This window comes from Alligator mississippiensis, chromosome 9, assembly GCF_030867095.1.
Source record: "Alligator mississippiensis isolate rAllMis1 chromosome 9, rAllMis1, whole genome shotgun sequence".
In the NCBI taxonomy this organism is placed as follows: Eukaryota; Metazoa; Chordata; order Crocodylia; family Alligatoridae; genus Alligator; species Alligator mississippiensis.
In genome coordinates, this window is record NC_081832.1 from 77,798,740 (window position 1) to 77,812,401 (window position 13,662).

At 46.9% G+C, this 13,662-nt stretch overlaps 1 protein-coding gene across 1 annotated transcript in view; it reads right to left on the bottom strand.

The window, feature by feature from the left end:
- LOC132243272 (uncharacterized) overlaps positions 1 to 13,662 on the bottom strand; it is a 30,779-nt gene that overhangs the window by 13,706 nt on the left and 3,411 nt on the right. The window contains exons 2-9 of the mRNA XM_059733425.1: positions 12,925 to 13,269; positions 10,756 to 10,812; positions 9,487 to 9,566; positions 8,202 to 8,325; positions 7,745 to 7,784; positions 7,172 to 7,262; positions 3,718 to 3,889; positions 313 to 657 (exon numbers count right to left, since the gene is read on the bottom strand). Of these exons, the coding sequence (XP_059589408.1) occupies positions 313 to 657; positions 3,718 to 3,889; positions 7,172 to 7,262; positions 7,745 to 7,784; positions 8,202 to 8,325; positions 9,487 to 9,566; positions 10,756 to 10,812; positions 12,925 to 13,269 (1,254 nt within the window). The remainder of the gene's footprint in view (positions 1 to 312; positions 658 to 3,717; positions 3,890 to 7,171; positions 7,263 to 7,744; positions 7,785 to 8,201; positions 8,326 to 9,486; positions 9,567 to 10,755; positions 10,813 to 12,924; positions 13,270 to 13,662) is intronic.

Genomic DNA, 13,662 nt, shown 5'->3' on the forward strand with positions numbered 1-13,662 from the left:
GTTGCATTAAAATGAAATGGCATTTTTTCATCAAATGGAAAGCTTCACAATAAAAAAGTGGAAAGTCTGCCTTCAAAGCATTTCTAAGCAAAGCCTTTCAGCTTTCCCACCCCCTCTCCCCTTATTTTTTTCCAGCCAAAAGGATTTGATGAATTAGAGCTCAACTTGCAAAACATTTCAGTCCATCCCAAACTGTATTTTCCTGGCAAAACTCTTCCCACCAAGAAAATTCACCCATCCCTCATCTCACCGTCACTGGTAGCAGGATGGACTTCTCCCCATAGACTCAGAGGAGGAAGATGCATTTCTTACCTCTCTCGACCTTCAACTCCAGGTTTTGTTTGATGTCATTGAACCAACCGGGGACCTCTACACGGCAGCAGTATATTCCCCCGTCTCCTTCGTCCACGTTCCTTATGGTCAGAGACACGTCCCCGATGCCCAGGCGATTCGTTAGCTGGTATCTCACAGACTTCGAAGAGATGACCCTCAGCCCATCAGTACGGACAATCTCATTGCTGCACTTCGAATTTGGACACCTGCCCTGGCCCCAGCACATGGCGGTGACGTCACTCGCTCTTGCAACGCGGTAGAAGCAGGGTAGCGTGACAGACTGCCCCGTCACCCCTCGCACGACAGTCTGGGATGCAGCATGCGCTGGTGGGGAAGAGCGGGGGCAAAGAAAGCCAAGATATAATCTTTATCCCACAGAAACACTCCCTATCTGTAAGGGTGGCAAAACACAATCACAGGTTAAACACGGAGGCTGTGGGACCTCCTTCATTCGTTAAGCCAACGTTGGCAGGGATGGTTTGCATGCACTTGAACTTGCTTTGGTGCAGAGGAAAAGACTAGATGACCTTTTGATTTCCTGACCGGCTGTGCACGCCTGCTGGCATTTGGGAAGTGCCTGTATGTCGTCGAAGGGCCTCGGCTGTTTGAGGAAGTGGTTTTATTGTGGTGACAGAAAGGCTGAGCTCCTGGTGACTTCCTAATGCGTGGGTGGGCGCATGCATGTTGGTAGCAAATAAAAGGCAATCCTTTTTTTTCCAACAGAACTGTGCCATAGAGACCAGGCTTTGGAAAAGGGGATTTAGGGCCTTGTAATCTTTCAACTCAGGGCCCAAACTGCTCAGGTCTGAAAGTTGATGTCCATTTGGCAAACTTCAAAGTCTCCAACCTCTTCCAAAAAAATGCAGAGATGCATCACTCTCAATGGTCATTGATATGCTGTCAACTGGGCACAGCCTTCAGCGCAAGTGTGAACGGGACTCGGATTTGGGCCTCTGCTCTCAGTGCGAGATATCCGACCCGCTCCGCCACCACGCACAGCCTGAAAATGCAGCCACGTGCCCTAGGCCAGCCCAGGCTGGCAGCGGGACCAAGAGGAATGGCCAGTCCTCTTCATCTCCCAGCTGCTACGGCCAGGCACTCTTCCCCTTTAGGGATGCAAGCGTCTCTTCTCCTGGGCAGCACAAAGGGAGCTGTGCAGGGCACAGGTTTCAGAAGTTGCATCCTCTGCCCTTTGGAGAGTGGAAGTTTGAGTTTACAGAAAGGAGCCAGGCACCGGCATGTCTCAGCTGCTATTTCCTAAAGAGGCTGGTACTAGGCGAACTTGACCTTTGCGGTTTTGAGCCAACATTTCCTTTCCGGGTTGCTAACACCCCTGACAGTCCGACTCCGGGGCAGCCCGCAGAGAGATCCTAAACCACCTAGTGCAGGTATTGGAAACAGATGACCTGCTGCAGCACAAATGTCCATGTGAGCCACCTTACCTGCTGCTTGGCAATCTGCAGGGCAGAAATCATCCGAATCCAAGCGTCTTATCATTTAGCAAATGGCATCCTGGCAGCTCGCACCATGGTGTTGTAATCTTAGCCTCCTGAAGTGACGGCACCGTGTCGTGCACTCTCTTTTACAAACAGGGACCCGACTCTTGGAGCCAATAGCCCTGCTGAGTGGCAGTGAATCCTAACAGTAGTCCCCAAATCCATGGAGTTACGCATTATAAATGCTACTTGCTGCATGTATTGGAAACCTGGCAGCTAGAGGTTGTTCAAAGAACAAATGAAGTTAATGATTTCTCAGACAGCATAAAATACCCATGCCTCTCAGCAGCGTTTGAACCTGTGACCTTCAGGGCTAAAAAACATTTCCTTCTTTCGGTTCCATCAATTGGCAGCTGGAGTAGACTCCTTTGCTGTCATGTAGCCTAGGTGTGGAGGAAGCAGAGACATGCATCCTCGTGTGAGTTATACATGAGGGGGGTGGGAAAAAACCCCACATTTTTTCCTTGGAATTTTGCACTAAACCCCTTTCCTTTTTTATGCTGGAAACTTCTGATTGTGTGTTGAAAAACCTCCATTTTCTCCTCTCTCTAGAGCTCTCATTTTGCCTAGAGAAAGCCAGATCCAGCAGGAATAATGAGTTCTCGAGAGAGTAGTCTTGTAAAAAAAAACCAGCCTGACAAAGCTTGTTTTGCCACGTTGAACATGGAAGTCCCAAGCTGTGAAAATGCTGACCGACGGGAACACGGGCAAGAGGTTACAAGAGATCGTTCGGACCCTGATGCACGCTCGTCATATCACGTTATTGAAACAAGCACAAGAGGAGAAACCAGGTTTCATCTGTCTGACAGCGGGGAGGGTACAGGGCTCCCATCACCCTCCAGAAACAGGTCCACGAGCGACTGGAAATATTGTGGAAATCCCTGGGCTGTGGAAATGGCCTGAAGCTGCAGAGAAATCATGGGGTCATCTTAGTTTGCCCAGTGAAGCTTGATGGAGTTGGAGGAAGAGCATGAACCAAATCTCACCCCTCGGGGTTTTCCACCCACATTTCAACATTTCCTTTCTGGTCTAAAAGGGACTGCAACGTGTTGGAGCATAGTTAACTGTTTGGGGTGAGTTTCAAAAAAGGAAAAAAAAAAAAAAAAGACAAAAAACCCAACTCAGCCTAGGAATAAGTCTGCTCCCATTTTACTCCTATTAGGAGTTTTTCCATTTACATAACTGGAAGCAGAGCTGTGCAACTCTCTCAGTGAAAGTCGCCCCTAGCTGAGAGCTTTAGAAAATCCCTCTTCTCTCTCATTTTCCAGAATGATTACTCTGTTTTATACTTAAAGACAATTTCTCTAAACCTGGACCATATCAGCCCTGCTTAAGACACAGAGAAGAGAGGCAGGGAGGCAAAATGAGTTCTCTAGAAATTCAACATTAGCAATAAGGTGAGATCATTTTCATCATTAAAAAAACTCTGCTGAACAACCCACAGAACCTACACCCAGGTTTTGCAGATACAGGGAAAATACCACATTTCAGTAACTAACACATTGCTCTGTATTGGTACTAATTCCCATCATTTTAAGAAACCTTTTGAATTAATATACACGTGTGTGTGTACACGTGTATAAACACACACACACACACACACACACACACATTCATTTTAGTTTTGCAGAGTTACAAACAAGAGGCATTCATTGCTTGCACATGGTATATATACTCCAGGCACAAATAATGCTATGGCATGCATACACACACGTGTCTGTGTGTGCACATGTGCATGTGTGCATGCATGTGTGCATGATGCTATTTGTGCCTGGAGTACACACACAACATGCAAGCAACCAATGCCTCTTGTTTGTAACCCTGCAAAACATAAGCGAACCACCCTTTGCTTGCTGAGGCAATGCGCCGTAAAGCCGCCAGCACTCACCTATCCACATCTGTACCAGTATCCAGTGCAGCCAGAGGGAAGGGGACATGCTGGTGGAGGACAGACTCCGGGAATGTCCCCACCCGGAGAGAACCAGCTTTATACGCTCGATGCTGAACAAGCTCCGCAGCAGAGTCATTTCTCTATTCTCAGGCTTGCCCCACCCAGGCTCCTCTTCTCAGGTCTCCTGGAGATGAACCCTGCTCCCTTCCGAGTCACTCAGCAGGCTGAGTGCTGCCAGAATCCCCTTCCTCGCTGGTTGTTTCCCTGCTCTTCAGTGCTCCTCACTCGCTCCCGGTGTCCTTGAGCTTTTCATAGCCACTCAACCCGGTCAGTCCCTTTGCCTTTACCCCTGATGTCTCCTCCATTTCTATCTCCTGTCTTCTTCCATGGTGCGCTCCAGGCACGGTGGCCTCCCAACACCTGCGCACCAAGCCACTTCCTACCCTTAACTCCTCTCTTGTCACCTATATCAGCAGTTGCAGCTTTTCTTGATCAATTGACCATGCTAGTTTTGGGGGCCTCTGTGATGGGGATTCCCTTGCCTCAAGGTTTGCCTGGGAGGATCGGAATCACAGACAATGAGGGTTGAAGAGAGCTCAGGAGGTCACATCTAGTCCAACCCCCTGCTCCGAGCAGGACCAGTCCCAACTACATCATCCCAGACAAGGCTTTGTCGAGCCGGGCTTAAAAACCTCCAAGGATGGAGAGTCCACCACCTCTCTGGGTAACCTGCTCCAGTGCTTCACCGCCCTCCTGGTGAAAAAGTTTTTCCTAATATCCAACCTCAACTTCCCCTGCTGCAGCTTGAGCCCATTGCTCCTTTTTCTGTCATCTGCCACCATGGAGAACTATCCAGCTCCCTCCTGGACCGATCATCGTATACGGGAGTTGAGGCCAAATGCACACAGAGATGGAAGCAGCAGGCTACGCCGGACTGTTTTGCTCCTCATAGTCAGATCCTGCTGCTTAACCCAGAGTAAGGGAGAGAAACCCTAGGCTCTGTTCCCTTTTTGGGTCCTAAACAGCCTCCTTGAGCTTGTGTGTGGGAGGGTCACCTGCCATAGCACCCACCCCTCTTGGGGCTGGTCATAGCCTCTGCCCCAGCTTCCCCAAGGACCTCTGAAAGCTTCTCAGGGCTTGGCGGGGCAACACTGCAACTGGAGTTTCTGTCTCAGGCCTGCCTTCCCTTTTGGGTTTTCCTAGACAGATGACCCCACAGGTCCCCTTCTCCATATGCCCAGGCAAGACACCAATGGAAACATAAAGGCGAGTCCTGATGGAAACACCCCGTCCATCTCTGCTGGCTGTGGGTCTCCATTCTTGCCCTCACCTGCAGCTGTGACCCTGAGGACTCATGTCCTCCAGAGCCCACCACAACCACGCTTCACCCTCTCCCCAGCCCTGCGTGAGCTCTCCCAGCCTTTCAGGAGAAAGGCCCAACTTCTTTCCAGTGGACTCTCATCACTGACCCAACCCATCTGATCTGGACCATCTGGGGACTAGCAATGCATCTCTCTGCAAAAGGGGCAGCCAGCCTGTGACTCAGGGAGTCTCTCACTAAGTACGGGAATTAAAATCAGCAATTTACCAGGATAATTACTGATCATTGTTATGATCAGTAATGGCTTTTAAGGTCATAAGGATCCTTTCCTGGTGCCACTTCATTCAAATCAATGATCACAAAACCAAGTTGGTTATTCACTTTGATTTACCTGCTCCAAGAATACCACCTAGGTTAGATTTCCCACATCAACATTTGAACCAAGTCTTATAATGAAAGCTGTGTTGACTGGTATCAGGAGAAATCTGGCTCTCATTGACCTTGCACTTTTAGGAACTCCCAAGTGTCTTGACTATCATTTTTTAGGGGTGATTTTAAAATGTAGCCGAGCAAAACTATTCTTCCCACCTAAACCGCCTGAGTTTGCATGGGTTAGGTTGTGTTTTGTTGCATGGCACTGCAAGGCACCGTGGGACAATGACTTGAAAAGATTAATATGCCTGGACATAGTAAAAGGATAAGGGTCATGCATCTAATCTCAGTTCTGTTAACTGTGACACCACAGGAGAAAGTCCACAAGCCAAGTTCTGGTCCCTGTTTACTTTGCTGTAAATCCCAATTACAGCAGACTCACGTCACTGGAGTTTATTTTGGATTTGTGCTGGTGTGAGAGAAGAGCAGGACCCGTTTAACATATTTTGCAGGATCAAAGGCATACCCATCCAACACACATTACTCTCACAGAGAACAGTAGCAAGGGGAATTTATTAGTAGCTCTCCAGCATAGCTCAAGGTTTTTAGTTTGCTAGAAATCTGGAAAGGAGAGATCCCCCTACTGTGTGCAACCCCCATTGCTCTTTGGAAGGTGCCGAAGAAAAAACGGGCATGTTTGGTGCTTGGTTACACCGAACCTGGAGATCCAAAAGTAACAATGGTGCATATTCAAAGCCCAATCCTGCTTGGCTCTGAGTGCCTCCTGGAAGACGTAGAGCAGGAGCACTCTCCATGCTACTGGCCTAACTGGAAGGATTTCATCAGTTCCTTAGAGGCAGTCAGCACTTGCACCACTGAGCCCTCATTGGTAACCACTGGGCATATCTACACGTTCATTAATGTACTGTAATTACTGTTCATTAAGTTTAGTACTTGTATAACCAAGTACTAAATAAATGTGCAATAAGTGATACTACTGTGCAGTAATGCCAGCACATGGCTTTTTAGTGGTGCTAGCTGCACAATAGCTTAATACTACTGCACAGTGGCATATTAGCATGGTTTCTGCCATGACATGCTACTGCACAGTAGTGTCTCGTGTAGATGTGCCCACTGAGGGTATATCTTGAATGATCAAAAATGCAGTGAAACTCCTGTTTATTGCAATGTTCACTTCAACAGACCCCTCTTCATATCACTCCCATCGCTGCTGCCACAAGCTGGTCATCTCTGCAGATGGCATGGCAGGGTTTCTAGCTGCCATCCCAACTCCAGCAGTCTACATCACAGTAGTGACAAAGCATGTCAAAAGATACAGAGAAATATGGAAGCACATTGCAACTTCCCCTTTCGCAGGTGTGCAGCTGCTTGGCAATGGTCCGAAGCAAGAAGTGGTCATTTGCATTGGATGAAAAGCTGGATCTATTTGGCCCATGATTAGAGGAATGGATTCGGAGACCGATGATTTGTTGCACTATGCGAGACGGACACTGCAACTGGAAAAGACTCATCAAGTTTTAGTCTGTACCACACTGGTTCTTCTTGCTTTTCTGGAGTGAGCAGAGTAGCACCTGAGCAAACCTCTGCATCTTGCTACTTCTGTGTCTGCTCAGGGTAAGAAATGATCCTTCAAAGTGGCCAGTGGTACAAATAGTTTAGGGAGCAGCATAAATGATTCTAACTTTGTAGAAACTGGCAAACGCCAGAGTACAAGGGCAAGCATGCGATTAGTCCTTAGTGTATCGTGTAAACATTTTCCTCTGCATGGAAATCGCTTTCTAGCGCACTTTGGATTCCCTCGTGTCCTGTCCTGGAGAAGGAGACTGAGCTGTAGAGGACACAAGAAAGCAGCACCTTTGAACACAACTAGCTTAAAACAGACAGACGGAAGACCAGCTATCCAAATTAACCAATCCTGGGAAAACACAAACTGGAGCATTGCTTATTATTAAATGTTAGGAATAAGCCATTGTTTTACGTTTATCAGACATACTGGACTTGAAAAACTTATGCTCCCTATTGCAAATTATGCTCCCTATTGCAAATGAATGAAGGGTTTTAGAAACCATGACAGTTAGGCTCATTTTTGCTTACAAAGCCATGACAAGTAGCAATAATAGCTTTTCTTTTTGCACTGCTGTTTCGGATTGCTAGCTTTCCCGTTAGGAAACGGTCAAGTAAATTATAGTATACAGGGTCTGAGCAGTCAGCCTGGATCCAGGAGTCTGTTCTGAATGCTTCTTTCTTAGCAAAAATACAGAAACTTGGGGATCTGGCTACTTATTAAAGCTCCAGAGTGACAGTGCTTACCTTACAAGGTTCCTCAGCTTCTGCCTCTTGGGCAAATGTCCTGTGTATACATCCAACATGGAAAAAAAACAAAAAGAAACCCTCAGCGTTCTTAAAATCATGAGGAAAACAAGGCAGCAACTTCAATTAGGGAGAAAAAAGAAGGTCAAGTGCAAGGCGCTCAGTAAGGGAGCTGTGAGGCAGCTCCACTCAGTACGTGAAACAGCCATATTAAAGGAAGTCAATTCACTCCAGGGCTAGCCCATTGGGAAGCTGAGTGTCTCCAGGTTAGAAAGCGTGCCTGGGGGTGGTAGTGTCTGGAGGCACACTCAGCCACAGCATGGCTGCGCAAGGGGTGCAACTAGGGCATCATGGAGTTAGGTTGGGTATGTGCGTCTTCCCCCAGCTGCTGTTGACCAAGTCCCCAGGGAGTCAGAGAAATAAAACCATCCTGTCTTTGAACTGGTGATGGACTTACTTTTCAAGAGAAAGAAAGCAACAGCTAGGATGACTAAAAAAACCAGAAAGATGCCGATTCCAATATATACGCCATCCTTGCTGGGATCTGCCCCCATTGTCTGATGAACGACAGAAGACGCATTCTATCAAACATAAAAACAGGGATATCAATGGCTGTAATAAAGAAAAACAACAGAGCTCAAAAATCATCCTTGTGTCTTGCAACCATATGATAGCAATACCCTTCCAATGGCGCGCTCACATTGAAATGATGCATTATTTCCATGGGGACAGTGTGTGACGGTTACATAACCATGATCCATGCTGTTCAACAGACGGGTATTGTTGGGGTTTTAAAGATGTGAAACGAGACTTGAGGTTTGGTCTTATTTACATTTCCAGCTAACCTCAGCATTCGTGCCTAAATTCTCAAGCACAGGCAATGCAACTGGGCTTGATAGTTTAAGCAATTGAGGAAATAGAAATGTGAACCTAGGATGGGTTGACGATAACTTGCTGTACTGGATTGTTATATTAAATGGTATTTAGGCAGCTTCCAAAAATGTTGTGGAATACTGAGTATGCTTGATTATTCTCAAAATGTATTTCAAACAACTGAGGTACCTAGTTTGTTTAAGTCCCTTTGGAAATCTAACAGGATGATTATGGGCATCTTTGTGCACTTTTACAGACCTTTGAAAATACAGCCCAAGTTTTATTTTCCCAATCTAGAGGCGGGGAACAGAAGGAAAGGGCAGCTTTCCTTTGGTGCTTCTCTTCACAGGGCCAACAACTGGCATAACAATTTTCTAAGGCAATCAAGATGTCTTATTGTAAGCAATAACAATTCACTCTCTCCCAAAGATGCTGAACATCTTTAGTTTATATCTAATTTACCAGGATTAAGAAGCAAAAAACAGCTCATTGTGCAAAAAGCCTATTTTTGTTTAATTAGGGCCAAATCTTGCAGTCCTTATTCAAGTCTTGGTCTTGAAAAGTGACTTATGCCTCTAGTGGCTTCAGTCTTTCTCAAGCAAAAGTCTTTCAAGTGACTATGATTTCTGTCTCAGTAAGTAGTAAGAACCCCAGGATGAATGTCTTATGCATGTCACAAGAGTTGCTTAGTTTCTAAATCCCTGAGATACTTCCCAGGCAATGGCCATTATTTCCCAGTCTAAATGTGAACACTCATCTGCTCCAGGCAAAATAAAGCATTACAGAAAAGGACCTGTATGGATGGTGCAGTCGTCAATCATATCTGATCGCTTAGTATTTGTATGTTATGTGACAACAGAGATGCTTACGTCTGGAGGGACTTCTGAGCTGGAAACCAACAGCCACGTCGGCGAGATGGTAAAGGACGATTCACTGGCATTTGGAGCAACTGAGATAAGGTAAAGCAACACAGCATTTAATACAACTAACAACACTTCCTGTTTTCACAACCACACGGCGCTTGCCTCTCTGAACATCTCAGCTAAACTGGTACCACCAGATTAAATAGATTAAATAGACCTCCCCTACCCTGGGGGTCTTCAAGAGGAGGTTAGACGAGTATCTAGATGGGGTCATTTAGACCCAACACTCTTTCCTGCTTATGCAGGGGGTCGGACTTGATGATCTATTGAGGTCCCTTCCGACCCTAACATCTATGAATCTATGAATCTATGGGCTTTGTATCAAGACCTTGAAAGAGGTCTGAAACGTGTGATAAACACCATGCTGCTTATGTCAAACTACTTCACAGCATGGTCGTGTAACATTTCAGATGATGGAGCTGTGAAACTATATCCCTCATACCCTATGTCATGTCTATTCCCCAGCTCAGGGCACCTCACATTTAAAACGCAGAGATGCAAAATGTAAGGTCTTCTGCACCCGGTTCAATGAACCCATCGTGCAATTATCAACTAAACCCACAAGGAACAAAACTAGCGCACGGATCCCAGGGCTCAGCGTTGGCTGCCCAAGGCTCTACAGCCCTATTGAAAATCACCTCCTATTTAAAGTAGGGGAACTCCAGATCAAGTAACCATGCTGTCCAAACCGCGAACCTTTGCTGACTGCCCTGTTCTAGATGGGACTTTCTGCTTGCCCTCTTCCCCAGGTTTGGGACGGGGTCAAATATCCTGACATAGGAGAAACATCTTCTGTCCAATTCTCCCCCCTTCACAGATGTGCCCCCTGTAAGTAAAAGGGACGTGTATGCTCATAAACAGCAAGTCCACCCAGAGCAGAGGGTGCTATCCCATGACAAACTTGTGAGGGCCAAGATGGTGGGGTGTGCCTCTAAAATAGAGACCTCCCAGTCTGAGAAAGCTTTCACTTCCTCCTCTGAGAGGGAAATATAAGCTATGTTGTAATACTTCAGTCTTGTTAAATGGACAAAACCCAGGTGAACGCAGAACTGCAAATGGTGCTTCTGGTTTTAAGCTGAAAATCAAAGTTCAGAGCATGAGACATACAATTCAGCCGCTGAATTCCCCCCATTCGTTATTTCTTTGCCATTCTGGAAACCCATTGCCAAGCAGCTTAGTTATGCTATGGGGATGGAGGATGTTGCTAAGTGTTACCTGAGGTGTGTTCAGTGCTGCGTGTGGAAGGGGCTGTCGTGGAGGTCGTTGCTGGTGCTAAAAACAGAACAAAATAAAACCCACGCGTGCTATGACTGATGGCAGCTCAAAAACCTCTAAGGAATAAAAGCAAACCACCGCTGACAAATATACACATCTCATGCACTTGGCCTGTAATAAAGATAAGGGAGTAGAGAGACTATCTTATCATAGGAAAATAGAAAAGCTTGACTTGGTGAGTTCAGCAAGGCAAGGGCTGAGTGCTCCCTACCACGGGTGTAGGACTAAATGCTTAATGCTAAAAAAGGCATGAATCCCAGAGCTTCTGCAGAAGTTTCCAACACCAGGGAGGCAGAAATGCTCGTTAAGCTCACAGACAATTCTGGCACAAGAACAAACAGGCAGGCCACATAGAGATTGAGGTCTAATAACGTTTAAGATGGAGCTCACCAAGTTTACAAAGGGGATTATAAGAGACGGCTGTCTGAAACAGCAGGCAACTGGACTTAGTGACTCATGAGACTCGCTAAGAAGGAGAAAATTATTCTATCATTCTCATAAGCAAAGGGAAAAACTGCAGCAAAGGAGAAGGGAATGGATCATGGATAGACTACTGCCTCTTTCTGCCCACCTAGGCTAGGGTTTTAGCTGCTACCTGCCTCACAGCATCCGCACGGGCTCAATGTAACATCATTAGCAATCGACTAGTCCCCGGGGATGTCGGGAAGTCTCTAGGATTCCACTTTTTCCAGGTCAAAATTCTGCTTGAGATAGAACTGAAAGAAATCCAAAGTCCTACAGCCTTGGTTGTGGAAATCAGTATGTTTTTATATCTGTAATTCGTTAAGACAGCTGTTACAAAGGAGCACCCTAGAGATCTGAGAAATGAGTCACTAGGTCACAGTTACTCAAACTTCACCCTTCATGGTGTGCACAACCAAACAAGCCCACGTAAGTGCTTGCCAAAAGGTATCATGCACCACACGTGGAGAGCCACAGAGGGTTCAAAACACCGCGACAGCCCTCAGCCCACGCAGAGGTCTGAATTCGCCCCTTGCTGCATCGGCTTCTCTGGAGTTGGACACGTTCTGCCCAAGTTTGAATTGGGCCCAGAGGGTTTGATGGGGATGCTGCTGGGTGAGGGGATGCACAGAGGTTCGGTGGGGAAAGACTAGTCTAGCTTTGTAGGAGCAGGCAGGGAAATCAGGCTTGGCCCAGAGAGAGAAGAACGTGACTGTCTAACCTTTAAAGCTAGGGACAGAAATTACACATAAACTGATATAAGCAATCAGAAACTGGGTCACATCTGTAACACAACAGAAGTTCAGTGCACATAAAACACTTCCAAAATCTTGCTGGGATCCTGTGACCCCAGCTGACTTCCTGCCCCTGGGGTGGGGGGCTGGACTCAATGATCTTTGAAGTCCCTTCCAGCCCGGATGTCTATGAAATCTATGAAAATGGCCAAAACCGGTTTAAGATAAATGTGGATGGATGTAGCATCAGACTGAACTGATTTAGGTTAAATCGGTTTATTGAACTTCTGTCCCAGAATCCCTCCAGATTCAAATTAACTCTCAACCCCCCCCAGTATCCCAGCATGCTTTGCACCTCTTTCCCACAAACATCCCCACTTTGCAGGGTGGGTGGGTTAGCCTTGGTCTGGGCTGTCTGTTCCAGCCCAACAGAGAAATGCTCTAGCACCCCTTGACTTCTGGCTGCATTTCTGGAATCAGAAGTGAATGTCTGTTCACTCGCTTATCGGTTCAATCTACGCAGCTTAGACTAGTCTGTGAAGAGTGAAGTGATTCAGACTCGGGCTTTTTGACTGTCTACACTTAGCCTAAGAGCTGATCAACATTTCCAAGACGTGAAGCATCCTGTGTTGCCCAGTCTCCTACGTTGTACAAGTGGCAGCAACAAGAATGCTAATCAGAGTTGAGCACTATGGCATCGGGTGGCCAAAACCTCCATTACTAAGCATTGCCTCTACTGGGATAATGACAATAGTACAGGTGACTTGACCTAGGCAGCGTTCTTGCTCTATTTGCAAAACCCTAATGGTTAAAGGTGCAGAAAGTGATCTTATTTCTATTATAATCAGTGCTATTGACTGCCAAGAGGTTGACCCTGCAGGGCGCTCACACAAGGGAGAAGAGCTGTGCTCACCTCTCTCAATCGCAACGTCCACATTGGTTTTCTGATCATTAAACCACCCATGGATTTCCACGCGGCAGCAGTACGTCCCTGCGTCTGCTTCCCTTGCTCTCCGGATGGTGAGGGACACGTCCCCTCTCAGCAGGTTCCCAGATAACTGGTATCTGTTGTCCTGCCGCTGTGTCACCCTCCTGCCGTCTGTCCAGAGAATTAGGTTTGAACACTGAGAATTAGGACAGGGCCCCCGGCCCCAGCACATCGTGGTCAGGTCGCTCTCTGTTCTGACACTGTAGCGGCAGGACAAAGTGACATCCTGACCCACCACGCCTTTCACTGGAGATCCTGAGACCGAGGAACCTGCAGGCAAGGAGACAACTGGGGTTAAGAAAGGGCATGGTACAAAAGCTAATGAAGGTCCCAACCCAGCTACCCTTCCAAGAAGTTCCCCCACGATGTGTGTGTTTCCCCCTTCGGGCAGTGGTATGCAGCAGGATTGACTCCTGGTCCGAACGGGTGCTGTGGCTCTGATGCCGTTGTCCAAAATGCATCTCTGCCCAGCCACAGAAAGCATTGCATCCTCCACCCAGGAAGAGGAAAGCAGAACAGCTCTTTGAGCAACAAAACCCATTTTCCTACAGCAGTTCTTCTATTAGGAACTTGTATCTAAATCAGCTTGGCTGTATTTTAAAGCATGGGTCATAGATTCAAAGATTCATAGATGTTCGGGTCGGAAGGGACCTCAACAGATCA